This window comes from Salvia splendens, chromosome 16 (genome assembly GCF_004379255.2).
Source record: "Salvia splendens isolate huo1 chromosome 16, SspV2, whole genome shotgun sequence".
Taxonomy (NCBI): Eukaryota; Viridiplantae; Streptophyta; class Magnoliopsida; order Lamiales; family Lamiaceae; genus Salvia; species Salvia splendens.
Genome location: NC_056047.1, coordinates 20,990,845 through 21,008,741, shown reverse-complemented (window position 1 = coordinate 21,008,741; position 17,897 = coordinate 20,990,845). Strand labels below are relative to the sequence as shown.

The following is a 17,897-nucleotide window of genomic DNA, read 5'->3' as shown; positions in this document are numbered from 1 at the left end:
TTTTTGTCCATAGCCCCAATTTTTTTGTCCGTGCCCAAAACAAAGGTTTCCGCCACTATAGGCGGACACTTCCAATAGACACGAAATTTTATAACCAATTTTCATTTTAATTTTTTCCTTTAGTTTCAATCAATTATAGTTAAAATCGTCGGAATTTAAATATTTAGAAAACGAGGTAATTGGGACCGAATATTCATTGTATTGGAAACGGTAAAAGTATACAACGAACATTTAAAACAAAATACAAATAAAAACGCAGCCACCGTCTAATCGGTGGCGAAGCCGGAATCCTCCTCTTCTTCTCCGTCTCCCTCACTGCCACCGGCCGCCCCTGCCCCAGGAGCCTCATCAGCCAAGCCTAGACGGTGCTGGATCCGACTTATGAGTTTCAAGTATATATCCTTGATGAACGGGTCGGTTGCGGCCTCGTATTTGCTGCAGACGTCCTGCGGTTGTTGCATCAACTGCACATCTAGGTTCTCCCTTAAGACCTCGCGGGAACCAGGGACCCTGTGCGGCGGTGCTGGGGCGGGCTGCGGGGTGGGCGATCCAAATGCGGCCGACGATCGGCGGGAAGAAATTCCAGTCTCTCTAGCGCGTCGGATAGAGGCATGTTGTCCCGGAAGGCGTGCGCGCCTAGAGTGTGTAACAGAGGGCTCTTCCGCTTGCTCGTCGTTCAGGTCGAATGATTGCGAGCCGCTGCCGCTGCTGCTGTTGTAGTCCCTGGCTATGTTGTGTCTAGTACGCTTCGGCCCAGGAGCTCCAGCCTGCTCTTGCGCACAGATAGCCTTGAATTTTGGAAGTGCTCGAGAACTTGATACTCCTCCCACATTGTGAACTTCGGCCAGCCCTTCATGTTGTATTGGCCCATAGACAGTGCCTTCACGTCGGCTTCGCCCCAGCCACTCTCAGCATTGAGCAGTTTGTTCTGGTATATGCCCACGAACCGCTTGGTGGCCGGCAAAATCGTAGACCACTTTTTGCGGAGCTATTCTCTGTCACGCGGTCTGGCGTCTTGAGGTTTGAACTCGTTGTATGCCAACAGGACGCGCTTCCAAAAGCTCCCCTCGGTCTGATCGGTGCCCACTATGGGGTCCGATGTGACGGCATCCCACGCCCTCGCCACAGCAATGGACTCCGCTTTGGTGTAGTGCGTGCCCCGTTTGTGTCCGGCTTCTGGCGCCGCTGCATCGCTGCTACCGCCGCTGCCGAAGCCGCTGCCCGAGCCGCCACTGCCTCTTCCGACGCTGCTGCCCGATCCACCACTGCGGCCGCCGCCGTCACCACCACTGCTTCCACCTACCCCTTCGGTCCCGACGAGTCTCGTCGGAACGGGCGTATCCGGTATGCCAAAACTGAGCAGACCCATCATCGTATCCAGGGCGTCTTGATCTGCATCGGTGAAAGGAGATTGGCTGGATTGGAAAGGGGTCTCCGGACGGGGATGGTTAAGCGCGTCGAGGTTGGGTCTGTAATCTTCAAACGCCGAGCGACTCAGATTCCGCTGAAAAGGTTGGGGCGTGGGAGAAGACCTCCACGGCTGAGATGGAGGAGGAGTTGGACTCGATCCCCACGGAGGGGGAGATTGACTCCAACTCAACGGCTGGGACGGAGAGCCGCCATATCCCGACGGCTGAGAAGGATATCCGCCATGTCCCGATGGCTGGGAAGGATTGCCTCCATATCCCAACGGCTGAGAAGGATAGCCGCCATATCCCGACGGCTGGGAAGGATTGCCGCCATATCTCGATTCGTCCGAGCTAAGTGAGTCGTCGTGTCCACCGTGCATTTTTAGAAAGTGTAAGTGTAGATAGTGAATGAATGGAGAGTGTGTGAAAAGGGTGTAAAATGGGGGGTGGAGGAGTGGTATTTATAGGTATAATTTTCGGGAAAAAAATTTGGAAGGGGGCGGCCGACGCGCCGATCGCCTGTGCACTATAGGCCGGCATGCCGATTGGCGCGGCAAAAGGGCACCGGCGCGTCCTCGCACAAAAAATGCCAGAGGACCTTCCGCCCCAGAAATTTCGTCCGCCTCGGGGTGGACATCCTCCACACTATAGCAAGGCGCGGCGGCGGCCGGCGCGCCGCCCCTATAGTGGACACTCTAAGAACACATTTTTTCCCCACTTTCTAGGAGACAAATCAGCAGCCACCCCTTGAACTCCTTAGGCTTTTTCTTCATTTTTCTCACTAGTTTTGTATCATTTCGTAGAAGAAATCGTTCTATCGGAGGGTTAATCAAGGTAATTCTATCTATCTAACCTATTTTTTAGGCCTGGGAAACGGTTCTCGGTTAACCGAGAACCGTTCACCGAGAACTGAACCTTATTTTTTCTGTTCTCGGTTAACCGAGAACCAAACAAATAAGGTTAAGGCTGAGAACCGAAAGGTTATAACCGAATAACCACTATTTTTATATATTTATTTTATTTTATTATTTTGGTTTTAAAAAAGTAAAAATTAGAATTGTAAAAAGGTTAAAAACCTAATTAATAGCAGCTCACAATATTCTATCACACCACGCTGTTGCTGCTCACGTTCTCTGCAACTGCTGCACCTCCACGCCGTTGTTGCTCTTCTCTCCTCTCCACGTTGTTGCTCGGATTGAAGGTATGCTCTTCTTTTCTCTTCATGCATGCTGCTCTCCGAATTTTACTACATGTCTAATAATACTTCGCAATATGCAGACATGCAACAATTTAGCAGATTAGCAATTATCTAATGTATACGTTATATTTAAACTATTTAACTTATGTTGCACATGTTAGGAATTATTGTTGGTGAGATAGATTAGTGAAGGAGGTAATTAGTGTGAGGGATTTATACGTGTGTTTTTTTATTTTTACTGAATGTATTTGTATTGCACTTGAGTTCGGTTCCTTCAGTGGAACCAAAGACCGAACCGATCGGTTCCTCGAGGAACCGAACCGGCAAAGGGTGTGGTTCCGGTTCTAGATTTTGGAGAAATGGGATTCGGTTAACCGACTAATCGGTTCGGTCGGAACCGAACCGACCGAATCCCCACCCTGGTATTTTTATATCAAAGTGATTTATGGATTCATGAGTCTTCTATTTTAGGATTTTCGAAAATATTAAGAATGATTAAGCATGTGATTTGTCTCTTGATATGAATTATATGTGATTTTAGGATATTAAAAGTATGCTTTGTGGCTGTTTTGGGAACTGAAAATGTTTTAATTAATTATATTACATGATGACCGAAAATTAATCTGTATAAAGAACTATATATTATGAATTTCATTTGATGAATTTGAATACATATACGGGATTTAGGGGAGATATAATGCTAAATGAAATTTTATTTTAGTTATTCGTAATGATTTAGTATAATTTGGAAAACTAATAAAGAATTATACCATATGTTTATGTATCGGACGGATTGAATTGTGAAAACTGACTATAAAAATTAATTCTAGACTTTCAATAATGTTTGTCATGATTTTTGTAAGGATTGATTGGATGAAAATAAGTTAAACTAGGAATTTAATTAAAATATTATTGGAAAGCACAAGTTAAATTCAGATAATAAATGAATTATTTAGATGATATGATGAAGAAAACATAATTTAGAATGAATATGAATGTCAATATAAATTGTTGAGAATTTAATTTACGAATGAACTGGAAATGAGATGGATTGACGGGTAAGCATGAGAACTTACATGATGCTCCGTGCTTACATGATTACATTATCTGTAATCACTCGTCTTCTGAATAATCGAAGCAATGATCGTTTAATATCTGATATGTTTGATTATCTGTCTGCACCCTAAATGGGTGGTCTGATTATCTATTTGTATCCTAAATGGATGGTCTGTGCAGAGTACTCTCGAGGACAAAAATCTGATTCTGTTTCTGATCTGATCCGCGTAGTCGAGTCTGTCACTAAGCATTTAATGAGGGCTATATCTGTTTTGATACGTGAGAATGTTGGTGGTCGGTATATGCGCCTTGAAATGTGATGATGTCTGATATTGTTGTGTTGTTAGGTGGAAATAAATGTGATAAAAGTTTTAAATGATTGAATGCATGACCTTGGATATGGAAATAGGACGTAAGACAGACTGTGTGAAGTATTATACTTGTTAGATAAAAATTTGTGCGAATAAATAATGATTGGTAATTGAATAAATTAGGTGACTATATGGAAATACCTATCTTGAAATTAAGTAATTAAAAAGAGTGATGACGTTTTGTGGTGCAACAGATTATTAACATGACAGGATATTGTGTAATGATAATGTGATACACATGAATAATTGTGAGGATACTATTAACTGTTGATATATATTATTCAAGATCTGCTATTGATATTTTAGCATAGTGTTGGTCTAAATGACATAAGAAATTTTTTTAAACTGGTTGCCCGTTAACATATTTGGATTATATTTTTTTTTTGGTTGGATGATCAGGGTGTTACAAGTATGGCATGTACGCCGCTCGGGATCTAGTTGCCATCTCTGCCGCCATCTGATGCCGTCGCTGGTGAGCACGTGCGAGACCCGCGTGTTTTGTTCTTGAAAATTGAGCATCAAGAATGTATTAAGGCCTAATGTAACGAAGAATTAGATTACCAGTCGTTTGATCGCCTTTGTACTTGAATTGTCGTCCTTTCTTCACCATTTTCTTGAATTCCATTCTTCTATAAGATGGTACAAGCATAGTGTAAGGGAATCTTGTAAATGATGTAGAAGACTAGCAATATTACACAAATAATATAACTAAATGATAGTTACAAAATATGACCAACAACCATAAAATGGCATACACATCATTGCAGACATTCACAATCAGCAATAATCATGGATAGTATATACGGAAATCAAGAATAGAAATACTCAAAGAAACGAAACATAACCTATTGTACTGGCATACGAAAAGAAGCTTATATAAATGTTAGAATATGAACTAAAGACAACTTTAAAACAAGACATGAGTCAAAGAAGCAAAACGTAACCCAAAACATTGTATCAATTCTATTCTAAATTCAATGTATCAAAAACTTAATGTACATCAGCAGAGGCAAAAATGAGAGAATGAATGACGTCATGTGTTAAGACACAACGCACCTAACACCAAATCTAAGGACTTCTTGAATTGACCTCAACACCTACCATAGATTTATCAAAACGTACTTGATAAACTTAGTTCACTTGGCCATGCAAAACATACATATACTTATTCGTACTTCAAAACTTAGATCTACGAACACACTTTTCGCAATCTAGCATAAACGTTCGCATTCATATACATAACACACACATGTATACACGTACGTGTACATACACACGCACACATACACACACATATTCATGCAATCAAAACGAACGTCATTCACTCGATCTATATGCAAGTGAGTCTCATATACATTATTCTCTTTCTTACTTTACTTTCCCTGTACTTTAACTATTTATTGTGATTTTCCCAAAACATGTGCAAAAAATAAATGTGTCACATGAAATGGGATAAAAGGAGTATAATTTTCTCAAAACACATGCCGAAAGTCAGTCAATCACTTGAGCTGGGACGGAGAGAGTAATGTAGACTGGAACTATGCATAATAGCTTGGTCCAATAAGAGTTTGATTTCTAATAGATTTATTAGCTCTCGTCAATTGTTTGATTTGTACACCAAGATTAGGGTCAAAATGGCTTTTGATAGAGTAGTTGTTACGTACCTTAGTCCAAATTAATTACAATACAGGAGAGTATTAAGAAACACATCACGGTACGTTGTAAAATAAAGAAACCAAATAACATCACAACTAATGATTGGTTATAAAAATAAATAATAGTAGTATTAAATAATTTATCAAATTAATTATTTAATTTCTCTCTCTTTCCATATACCCATAAATACTAGCCAGTTGTAATATTTGGTAGTTAGCCCAATCAGAAAAAAACAAAAAGATGTGTTTTAATTTACCATACACACTGAAGAAAGGGAAGTTGATAATAATTAGGAAATGTAAGAAAGAGGAGAAAGAAGATATAGGCTTACTGGTGAAGGAGATTGAGAAATGGAACAAGATCAATGCAGATTCCAAGCCTAGTGTAGTGATGATGCTACTGCATTCTCCAAATAAGTACTATTTCTTCTCATGTTTTGTCGACTTTGTTATAATTATGTGTTATAAGCATCTACTACATATTTTGATAAATATGATTGAGATATATGCACACATGTAATGCTTGATTCAACATACTAATGTGTTATGCTGTCTGATAAAATATCATATTTGATTTTATCAAACAAGTGTTAAAACTCTTAAATCTTGTCTAACATCGACTTGGTGATGATCCTAGCTCATCTATATAAGTATGGATAATCATCCCCCTTATATGGGTCTTTTAAAGGGTGATACACTCATTTCTACTATGGTGGTATCAGAGTGGACCCAAATCAATTATGGATTTATCTCTTTATCTCTTCTCTTGCTTACCCACGGGATAGATGTCTGATGTGTCATTCCGGCCCACACGTGAGGGGCCCATTTCTAATATATTTTATGTGAGCCATATTATAGCGATGAACCTTCTCGAGCATATTATTTTCTCGTAAAGTATTTGATCAGAAACTAAAACCCGTCAAGGATTTTAAACCATAACAAAACACCACTTACACAAAATTACCACAAGTTCAAAAAGATAAAGATTTGAATACGAACCTTTTTTTATAGTTGTTAACATGTCATTAAGAGAGAATGAGGTATTACACCCACTCCATGTAAAATTACACTACTATATGAAAAGAGATGAAACAAGGATTTATTCATTGCACGTATCTAATGTGTTTGAGATTGTAGAGATAATACTTTTCAGGGACGAAGAGAGTAGTGAATAAAATAAGGGCAAATTGCTTGTAAGTCATGTACTATCAAAATAGTTTGGTTTTTCCCGTGAACTTTAAATGTTACATGAAAAGTCATGAACTTTAACGGTCTGTGTAAATTTCCCATCCAACCCGACCCGATAAATTTCTAACACAATTACTTATCCTACTTGGCGTGTCGGATGAGTGACTTGGCAAAACTCTACTAATTCTGATTGTTTTCTCTTCTATCTATGCAATATCTAACCCTGGACTTAACATACAAGTAGCACAAATGAAAATATGCAAATCGAATTCAGCATACAAACCGACATAAACATACAAATTGAATTCCACAAATTGAATTCAGCATAAAAGTAGAATTAATTCCATAATTCGAATTGAACTTTAAATTTGTCATTTGTCAAGTCACACCTCCGGCACGCCACGCAAAATAAGTTTGTGTCGGAAATCTATCGAATAGGGTCGGATGGAAAATTTACACAGTCCGGTAAAGTTCATAACTTTTCGTGCAGCATTTAAAGTTCACAGAAAAGTCAAACTATTCTGAAAGTTCATGACAATTTGCCCATAAAATAACTCCACAAACCTTTTCAAATACTTTGTCTAGCATAAGGTTTAGACCTTTGATGTAGTGCAGAAGTCGCCGGAGGCGATTTTCTACTCCTATCTTCCGGTTTCCCCAAAATATACGTTTTAATTTAACCATATTCGGAATAAAATAGGAGATATTTGAGAGTTACCAATAAGGTTTTGCTTCTTTGTATTTATTTTTTAAAAACAAATCCAGTATCGAAAAACAATCACTAATCTAATGCACGTACAAAGTAATTTCTTGAAACAGAAAATTCAACAGCTAAAATTACAACACACACGTTAAAAACATCATCTCCTTCAACAAATCCTGCATCCACACTAGACGGCGACGGCCGGCTTGAGTGCAATGAGCGCGCCCTTGATCCTCTCCACGGCCGCCTGCAGAGTTGTCAGAGACTCGGCATAGGAGATGCGGATGCATGTGTCGTCTCCAAAAGCATCCCCCGGAACAAGGGCAACCTACGAGCACAACAAAACGACCGACCAAGAGTCCTCATGAGAACGAAACATTCCGGTGCATCGACCCTAATTTAACTATAATTGTGGTAAACAAACCCTAATTTAGCCTTACTTGAGCCTTGTCGAGCAAATACCGGCAGAGGGCCTCCGAGCCGTTGATGACACCGAAGCCATCGACCTCTAAGCCATAGTACAAGCTGAAATCGAGGAAAAGATAGAAAGCCCCCTGCAAAAGGATCAAACTTAGGCCTTTGATGAGAAGGGCACGATTACGAATAAAAATAACTAGCTGTCCGTCTCTTCTCCACGCCACACGTCTAGCAAGAGCTTCCACGAACACCATGAAAAATAAGTTAGGCTGTTACCTGAGGCTCTGAAATCTTGACTCTGTCTAATTCCCCGAAGCTCTTGACCAGAACATCTCTCCTCTCGCGGAATGCTTTAACCATATCTGCGACTGCTTCCCCGCCTGCATAACCCAACCCGAGAGCAGCAACAGCAGCCTTTTGAGATATGCTGCTGGCACCTGAAGTAGACTGTGATACAGAAATTTCACATTTTTACGAAATTTCATCAAATATGATAGTCGAACTAACTAAGTGATGAAGATGGATAGTGTCGAACCTGACTTTGGATCTTCCCACAAGCAGAAACAAAGTGCTTTGGACCAGCAAGATACCCGAGCCTCCAACCGGTCATGGCGAAGGCCTGAGAAGACAACGTTAGAGCCACCATGTTAGAGCCTCGTCGCCTTTTGAGATGGAAAAAAGATCTAATCTTTAAGGTATTCGAGGGATTTACCTTTGAGAAGCCGTTGACAGTCAAGGTTCGATCCCACATGCCTGGCAAGGATGCAAAGCTCGTATGTGTTGCCGGGGCATAAATGATATGTTCGTAGATTTCATCGGACATAACCTGCAGTGGTAAATCTCTAGAAAGTGAGACTGTTACGACCATACGATCAACTTTTAGTCGTCTTGGCTGCAGCCCGACTAGATGTTGAGAGGGATAGAAAGCATACAAGAAGCCTGGGATGCTTTGCTACGATCTCAGCAATCTGTTCGAGCAATTTGCGGGGGTAAACAGACCCGGTCGGGTTGGAGGGTGAGCAAAGAATCAACAGCCTCGATTTCTCAGTCAGTGAAGACTCGAGAACCTTTGGATCTATAAGAAAGTTTTCTGATATGGTAGTGGGAAGAATTACGGGATTGGCGTCGGCCAACCTTGCCATCTCCGGGTAGCTCACCCAAAACGGAGCTGGAATAATCACCTGCAGCCGGTTATGAAATCTTAGAATTGATTTATGTTTTAAGGCAAGAAACGATTCATCACTAATGCAAGTTGTTAGAGTTAAAATACGGAAAAATCTAATCTCGTGTAAGGTTTTACCTCGTCTCCAGGGGAACACACTGCGAGAACTGCTTGAAGAATACTTTGTTTCGCACCATTGCTCACCAAAATCTGATCGGGCGTGTACGATATTCCATTTTCCTCTGTTATCAAAATTCAAATAAATCATGATCTTATGCTACGAACAATAATGCTACACGAGAAAAGTGTCGTGGATATGAATACCTTTGAGCTTGTGACAAATAGCTGCCCGGAGCTCCAACGTGCCCGCATTGGGAGTATACCTAGTGAACCCTTCACGAATCGCCTTAATCCCAGCCTAAATTCGTCAAAATGGACGACAACGCAATCAAGATTATTTCATTTCCCAGTTGACATGAATTGGATTGTTGAGCAGTTTGGATGATACTACCTCAGCAATTGGTGTTGGAGTGTCGAAATCCGGCTCCCCTGCTGCTAGTCGGATAACAGGCACCCCGGCTTGTACAAGGGCAGTTGCCTGGTCAGTGATAGCCACGGTCTTCGAAGGCTTCACGGAGTTAACCCTAGGGCTCAACGATACATCGACCTGCACCGCATCCGAGCTCATCTCTGCCCTCACCAATGCACTAGCCCCTTGAAGATGCAGTTGCCTCGTTGCACCACACAACGATCTACACGAAAGAAACCGAAGGAAATCAGAATCAGAGCTACACTGAACCACAATAACCAGACTGGTAACGTATGAAAGAGTTCAGCAAAACTAGGATTGAGTCGATACGGTATACCGTGAAATAAGAAAATTCATATCGTTACCGTATCAACAACTTACGATATGGTATTGTACCGTACCGAAAAATTACGATATACCAAAAATTCGATAATTTTTCGATATTTTTCTACCGTTTTTTCCGTATTTTTACCCACCCCTGAGCAAAACGACAGATTATATTTCAATATTGTCGCAACAGAGCTCATAACACAGAAAAATTTCAGATGAAAACTTTTCCCCCAATCCAAATGTATGAAAGAATTGAACTCCCAATTAGCTTAGACATCAATATAGAATTAATTTTGTATAATTGCGGCATCCAACCATGAAATTAAAGACAATCTTAAGCATTGGAAAGTCGAAAATCACTATGAAACCTAATTCCAACAACAAATTGAATAATCAATTATCCATCAGAATCCAGAACAAGATACAGTTCACAAATCCAACAAGAAAAAGACTCAATTTTTAATTGACGAAACTGAGAGCAATAAAATTCGAACCGGTAAAGGGGAAAACAGAGGAGCCCATGAGCAAAAACAAAGAAAAGATGCGTACTTGAGGGAGAATGTCTGGAATTGGGATGTGAAAGAGAGTGATCTGGAATTCAATGAAACATCTGCAAGAGATTTGGGGTGAGGCTGGTTACCGATTCTTGAAGTGGGCTGAATAGAATAAGAGGCAGCTGCCGCCATAGTTTAGATAAGTTTGGTGGGCTTGAGCTAAACAATGATTTGGACAAACGGAATCACGAATCTTGATGATGGAGAATACTCAGGTAAAATACAAACACTATTACCTGGGTTGGTGAGAGCAAAGAGTGGCTGTGTGTGTGAGAGTGTCTGCGTTTGTGGGGTGGGATTTGGTGGGAAGGGGTTGGTGGATCTCTGCTTCTCTAACAATATTCAATTCAAATTAGAGGCAGGTCTCACTTCTTTTCTTGAAACTTAACAACACAAGTGAGAAAATGGTTGTTTGGAGTTCAAATTATATTCATTTTGAAAAAATTATAATAAATAGTTAAAGTGCGAAAAAAGTAAAGTAAAAAAAATAATATAATTAAGAGTCTTCTCTATATTAATCTTTCTTTTATTTTACATTTCTATATTTTAATTATTTATTATCATTTTTCCAAAACGGGTGCTGAAAATAAAACGCATTTACTACAGAGGAACGGAAAGAGTAGAAATTTTTGAAACGGGGTGAATTTTAATTTATAGTAATTGGTAAAGTAAGAGTATAAGGGGATAAAAAAAAGGATCGAAGTATTGTTAGTGAGGGAAAAAAATCACTATATTAGAAAATAGACAGTATAGAAAATTTAATGGCCGAAGAAAAATAATAATAGTTTCTATTTTTGAAAGATATGAAGCGTATGATTTTGGAGATTAAGTTTTTAATATAACAAACTAACAAACTTGTTTTATTCGGATTGAGCATTTTGTAATTAAAGAAATATTTGTTGAAAATTTTGCAGCGTAAAGTTGCAACTTTGTGCGTGTAAAATGTTTAAGAAAGTAAAATGGTCACAGGAATTTCTCACTTTAAACTTGTTTACTCATCTAAAATGATAGATTGTTGCCTTCAAGAATTCATTGAGTTATGTCATGGAAAAAAAAAAGAAAACTTATTAAATCAAGTAATAGACTATGTTTGGGATGAAGTGAAGATGTGTTTGGATATTTTCTCTCTCTCTCTCTCTCTCTCTCTCCAAATCAGCCTCCCTGACACTAGGACAAGGTCACCAAGCACCTTTGCAACATTGCCTGAAAAATAAGTTAACACTAAGCAAAAAATATACTCACATTTCACATTTCACATTTCACAATTAAAGTCTCATATCCTCATCCAAACAATCCCTCGGAAAATATATTACAGTTATAGGCATGTCAAGCTAAAACAAGCAAGACAAAGAAACAGCCAAAATGGAATCCTTTTAAGCAAAAGCTTACTCCGTTGCTCCATTTTAGGTGGATAATGTCAGAGAATAGAGAGAACTCGCGCCTCAAGCTGGGCACGACGGATGTATAGTATGCAATGCTAGCAACTGCGTCTACAATATACGTTGATGGACACTAGTGAATCGTGAAGGTAAAAGTACTCTTGCTACAGTATGTGATTCTACGACAAGAACAGGTAGGCACGAAAATGAATGTAGTAGCAATTACCAAATCATGCTTGTGACTGAAACAAATTGCATTGGCATATGAATACAACCGTCACACGAAATTTGTGTTCCGGAAGAATTTCCAGATTATGCATAATCCTCCACTTACATATACAGAATCATGTACAGTCACAAGCATCACAGTTCCTCCACAATCATAGACAAGAAAAACAATCGTCATCATCATGAATAAAGACTAGTGATTCGAGCAAAAAATCCATGCCACACAGAACAAAGAACAGCTACACATATCAAATGCAGAGAAAGCCAGTGCATTTCAAATTTTTCGGCACCTCAAATCTCAATTGCAACGCAGAATTTGATCATTTTCAAGCAAACAATGTTTGTGAGTTGTGACTGAAGTAACTCGCATTAGCATCTGAATACGACAATCACTTGAAATTTGTGTTCCCCAAGAATTTCCAGATTAATTATAATCATACAACTAAGCATTTTGAATTAATCTTACAACTAAGCAGACCTGTGACGAAAACCTGCTGCAGAACAATCATAAGCATCATAATCATATTCATCACAACAAAAAGAACAGCTACAGATATCGAATGCAGAAATCAATCACATTTCAAAACATTTGGTACCTCAAATCCTGGTACACGAGGTATCAAAGTCGTCAGGAGCCACTCTCGCAATCCAAGTACTAAGTGTCTTCTTTATATCAGCATGATTCACATAAGCCAGCTCATACATACTACACAGATTCACAACAAGTGTCTCATTCAACGCCACAGTCGGAACCCTCTCCAGCGCGCTCTCCAGCACCTTAATCGAGTCCGACAAATCCCTCAAATACATCAAACAAAGAGCTTTGTTGTTGATCGCCACAAAATCGGATGCATCCCTCTCCATACACGCCTCATACTCCCTCACAGCTGATACATAATCCTTCCCAACCAAATATGTCAATGCCTTATTCCTACCTACCAAATTCTTCAAATTCGAATTCGAATTCGAATTCGCATCCCCACCCTCACTCTTCTCCACCATTTTCTCAACCAATTCAAAGCTCCGTTTAGCCCCTTCCAAATCGCCGTATTGCATCTGAACGTAACCTAATTTCGACACCATGAACGGATCCTCAAGTTTACTAGTCTCCGATTTCAACAAATAGAGACACACCTTAAATTCCTTCAGAGTCAAATGGTGACTCACAATAGAATTGATCACAAACGTTTCACGCTTCCTCCACAGATCGATCGAGATTTCAGTAACCGAATCGCGATTGCGCGACAATTTCGTGTCGCGAATGAAATGCAGGAGAACGTAAAGGCGATCGAGAGATAATTGGCGATCACCTAGCGTAAACGGCAAGTGCGCGTGCAGCCAACGGAGCGCGAACGGAACCATAGATCCGGACTTGTTGTTCGGGTACTGATCCGGAAACGACTCGAACTGGTATTGCTTCGATCCGAGATCGTCATCTAGGGTTTCGAACTCCTGCTGCGCGTCGGCGAAGCGGCGGAGCTTGACCAGGGCGAGGACGTTGAAAGTGAGGTAAATTAGATGCTCGTGCGGCCGAGAAAGGAGGGAAAGCGAGCGCGAGCGCGCTACCTTGTCCAGGATCGTCCGCCACGCGCCGCGGCAGGCGAGGTCCTGCAGCGTGGAGAGGTCGTGGCAGTGAGAGTTCAGAGAGGCGTACGGACTCGAGAGAGGATCTTCGACCGCGGAGGCGGAGGCGGAGTTGATCGGAGAAGAGCTCGCCGGTAGTGATTCAGATTCAGAAGGATCCATGGCGGAGGAAAGCTATCGTGCGCCGTCGGTGACATGTGCATCAATTTGTTGTCTTGTTTTGTTGAGGAATATAATTGGGCCTTTTGAAAGGCCCAAAATCATTGGGTTTCAAAATTGAATAAACCAATAAGTCGACATACCTTTAATTTAAAGGCTTTGATTAAAAATTCTACTGGTCCAATAAATGAAACTAATAGGGCATCTGCAATGCAGCCCAAAACGGACTCAGACTCGTCCCGTCAGCTGCGGGTCTCACGATCCACTAACACTATGAGTATCATTATTCTCATTTATCTTACTTTACCAATGTTATCTTAATTATCATGACATATCATATGGTTATAATTTTATGGGACGGATGGAGTATTATTTTAATAAAATAAAAATAGTGTTTAAAGTTATCATATTTGAAAGTAAAAGATATTTCTATTGAGATCAAAAGTGTTTTTTTAGCAAATACTCCCTCCGTCCCAAAAGAAAATGCACTTTGGGTTCGGCACAGGTTTTAATGCAAAATTGGTGAAGTAAGAGAGAGATAGAGAGAAAAGGTAAATATAGTATTATTAGTGGAGAATGAGTCTCACCTCATTAGAAAGAAGAGGGTTTCCAAAATTAGAAAGTGCATATTCTTGTGGGACAGACTAAATAGGAAAGAGTGCATATTCTTGTGGGACGAAGAGAGTACTAAATAAATGACTATTGTTCATGTCAGAAAATTATTTTTTTTAAATAAATGAATTTAAATAAAACGTATCGTTCATCCAAATAAAAAAGTTATTATTCTAATTTGCAAAAGTTAATTATTAACGAAAAATGAGTGTTCTAATAAATTAAAAGTTGATGTTGTAAATATAAACATTATTTTAATAGATAAAATTTTATTACTCCTTAATTTGATTAAAAGATACTCCCTCCGTTCCATAATAGAGGTCTCATTTTTCTTTTTAGTTTGTCCCATAAAAGATGTCACATTTCCTTTTTTGAAAAAATTTCTCTCACATTAATATAAATATACTATTTTTCTATCCACCTAACACAAAACAATATTTCCTAAAATATCGTGTCATTCTCCAACTATGTCATCTATTATGGAATGAGGTAGTAGTATTCTAATAAATGAAAATTAGTACTACATTTGTCCCGCATTAACTATCAAATTTATTTTTTTTGCACTCATTTTATAAAAATGATAATAAATAGTTAAATTAGAAAAATAGTAAAATAAGAGAGAGAATAATGTAAAGAAGACTCTTCTCTACCTTATTCTTTCTTCTCTACCTTATTCTCTCTCTTATTTTACTATTTCTTTGACTTTAACTATTTATTATTTTTTTTATAAAAATAAGTGGAGAAAAGTAAATGTGACCGTTAATGCGAGACGGAGGTAGTACTATTATAAGTAGATTATCGTTCTTACAAATTAATTTTGGTGAAATTAAATCTATTCTAGAACACAACTTGACGTACATGGATCTCATACTCCTATAGACCAAAATATGCGTTATTGCATATCATCTTTTTTGTAGACAACACCTTGCAACTCCTATCACACACTACACATCACCCTTATTCAATGTTTGAATATCGCGTAGGCAATATTTTATCAAACTTTAAATCTGAGAGAAGTATCATAATATGAGAGATGAGGAGTTTTAAAAAAAATCCTAAATGAGGAATTCAATATTAAATCATCTTCTTAAAAGTTGATCAACGTTAGATTTTATGATTTTTAAGTTGTGAAAAACTCGCAACTAACAAATTAAAGTAGCTTATGATCAATATTGAACGTCCGATATTACTTGTATAGATTTAGAAATAAACAACCATCAAGATATCATACTTGGTTTAACCAAACATGAAGAACTTATCACAACGTCATTCATCTATTGGTTTTCTGGATTACAAGAAGATAAACAGTAATTGGGCGTAATACAATCCAAGAAAAAGGAACAAAGAAAAAATAAAATGAAATGAAATTACAATGAAGAAATCGAAACAATAAACTGTAAAATAGTTGAAAAAAGCCGAGTCGAGGAGGCCTCTTTCCGCAAGACGAGATACGCCCCGGTAGTGCTCTCGGATTGACATCTCGTCCCCATAGATAAAACGGCTACGTCTTTGATGAAGCAGCACCGCTATCAGCAGAGCTCCAGCGAACTAGATGGAGGAGAGGGCAAAGCTTCGACAGAAAAGACAATGCAGAGAAGAAGAGAGCTTATGTTGTGTATGCTTGTGAAATGGTGTAGAGAATGCAAGAGTGTGCTTGACTATTTATAGGTCATGTGGAGGATAAGAGTCAACTCTGCCATTAAGGCTAATTTGTAACGGTCGGCGGTTACAAACGTTATAGACGTTACAAACGTCAATCATGGAGCATGAATCTGGACGGATGTACCTAGACACCTCTCACGTAGTTGTTAGTTCCAGAAATGTATCTGGTCGTCCCGATCAATGTGCATGCATTCTACGAAGTTTCTCCGTATGCTCATTTGCCACATTGTTTTACCTACGTGTCCAAAATAAGATTAATTAATTAATTAATTACATATCTCCATATATCGTGACATACTTCAATATATTATTTCTTACTCACCGCGAATCGGTTTAGAGAAAGTGAATATACCACAATCATCCACTCGGAGCGTAGATCGATTATAAATTATTTAATTATTTCAAAATTAAATAATCCGTCACTTGTACAACCCGGTCCAATTGCGTTGACCGGACCACGATTCCAACATCATCCAGTGCTATACCGCACATCACTGGCATCAATCATCCAATATAGAAAGTGACTTTGGACCGACAATTGCAACCGTTCGTGATAGGTTGTCGATATATATATCTAGGTTGAAAATATCGTTAACTTACTTTTACAATGTAACGCCTAAATGATCTTTTGTATAAATGAGTCTATCAATAGTATATTTTTGTCATTTACTGCTCCCTCTGTTCCGGTCTACGTAAGACTTATCTATACTGGCTCAAGAATTTTGGAGAGACAATAAAGTGGAGTACGAAAGAGATAATAAAATAAAAGTAAGAATAAAGTGAGAAAGGGAAATAGATAATACAGTAAAAGAGATAATAAAGTACTTATTACTAAAAAAGGAAATGACTATATTATGAATACCCAAAATAAAAAAAATGACTCAACTACTACGGAACGGAGGGAGTACTCCCTTCGTCCCACTATAAGTGAGACGTATTATCTTTGGGTTGTCCCATTAAGTGACACTTTATTTTATGGCAAAAAAACAACACTCTATCTCTCTCTTACTTTATCATCTCTCCTATTTTTTCTCTCAACTTTTTTCTCACTCCTACTCTATTCTCTTTTTATTTAATTACTAAATACCACTCCCTAAAAATTTATGCCCAAAAGAAATGTGTCATATATGATTGGACAGAAGAGTACTAATTTTTTACTTTTTTTTGCATTTTTTGTTCTTTTTAGTTTTAAATGATATTTTAATGATAATATATCTTTCTTATCTCTACTATATCTTTTCCCATTTTCTTCTCTTTTTTACTCCATTATTTATTTAATTTCTCTTTCATTCTCCATTCTCCATTTAGTCTCAATTTATTTAGCTTAACAAAAAAATATTCAATGAACATCAAATCAAATACAATGTTAATTTGATATATATTATTTTATGAAAAAAATTAACAAAAAATAATAATTTAATATTGCTAAATACATATGTTAATATTCATTCAAACAAAAAGGGGCAAAAAAGGGTAAACATATCAGAAAATAGTGCAAAACTACATCAAATAAAATCAAATGAGAAATTACACCAGACATACAAAATGTCATTAATATATCAAATTGATACCAAAATTTTAAGTTTACGTAAATAATACAAAATGTTTAATTAGTTTTTTAAATTAATACATTTTGTTAAATTTCTATGAACATCGTTTAAAACATTGCTAATTAGGATTAGTTTTTTATATAAAAACTAA

At 38.3% G+C, this 17,897-nt stretch overlaps 3 protein-coding genes across 7 annotated transcripts; all 3 read right to left on the bottom strand.

The window, feature by feature from the left end:
- Positions 1 to 266: 266 nt before the first annotated feature.
- LOC121770335 (glycine, alanine and asparagine-rich protein-like) lies at positions 267 to 1,369 on the bottom strand. Its single transcript, XM_042167084.1, has 2 exons — positions 1,159 to 1,369; positions 267 to 850 (listed from the first exon to the last, which is right to left on the bottom strand). Exons 1-2 carry the CDS (start codon positions 1,367 to 1,369, stop codon positions 267 to 269), a joined length of 795 nt encoding a protein of 264 aa, XP_042023018.1.
- Positions 1,370 to 7,591: 6,222 nt separating this feature from the next.
- Positions 7,592 to 11,403, bottom strand: LOC121771598 (bifunctional aspartate aminotransferase and glutamate/aspartate-prephenate aminotransferase-like). 3 transcript variants are annotated; one of them, XM_042168424.1, is made up of 11 exons: positions 10,809 to 11,403; positions 10,568 to 10,731; positions 9,671 to 9,911; positions 9,484 to 9,577; positions 9,298 to 9,401; positions 8,930 to 9,178; positions 8,710 to 8,823; positions 8,533 to 8,616; positions 8,274 to 8,444; positions 8,021 to 8,134; positions 7,592 to 7,908 (listed from the first exon to the last, which is right to left on the bottom strand). In XM_042168424.1, the coding sequence occupies exons 2-11, from the start codon at positions 10,702 to 10,704 to the stop codon at positions 7,768 to 7,770; spliced, it is 1,449 nt and encodes a 482-aa protein (XP_042024358.1). In that variant the 5' UTR covers positions 10,705 to 10,731; positions 10,809 to 11,403; the 3' UTR covers positions 7,592 to 7,767. The 3 variants fall into 3 exon arrangements, with proteins under 3 accessions (XP_042024358.1, XP_042024359.1, XP_042024360.1); XM_042168425.1 differs by having other exon boundaries at positions 10,568 to 10,628; XM_042168426.1 differs by lacking the exon at positions 10,568 to 10,731.
- Positions 11,404 to 11,544: 141 nt separating this feature from the next.
- Positions 11,545 to 13,988, bottom strand: LOC121771599 (trafficking protein particle complex subunit 12-like). 3 transcript variants are annotated; one of them, XM_042168428.1, is made up of 2 exons: positions 12,776 to 13,987; positions 11,545 to 11,775 (listed from the first exon to the last, which is right to left on the bottom strand). In XM_042168428.1, exon 1 carries the CDS (start codon positions 13,923 to 13,925, stop codon positions 12,777 to 12,779), a length of 1,149 nt encoding a protein of 382 aa, XP_042024362.1. In that variant the 5' UTR covers positions 13,926 to 13,987; the 3' UTR covers positions 11,545 to 11,775; position 12,776. The 3 variants fall into 3 exon arrangements, with proteins under 3 accessions (XP_042024362.1, XP_042024363.1, XP_042024364.1); XM_042168429.1 differs by lacking the exon at positions 11,545 to 11,775 and adding an exon at positions 11,795 to 12,673 and having other exon boundaries at positions 12,776 to 13,988; XM_042168430.1 differs by lacking the exon at positions 11,545 to 11,775 and adding an exon at positions 11,795 to 12,062 and having other exon boundaries at positions 12,776 to 13,988.
- Positions 13,989 to 17,897: the final 3,909 nt, after the last annotated feature.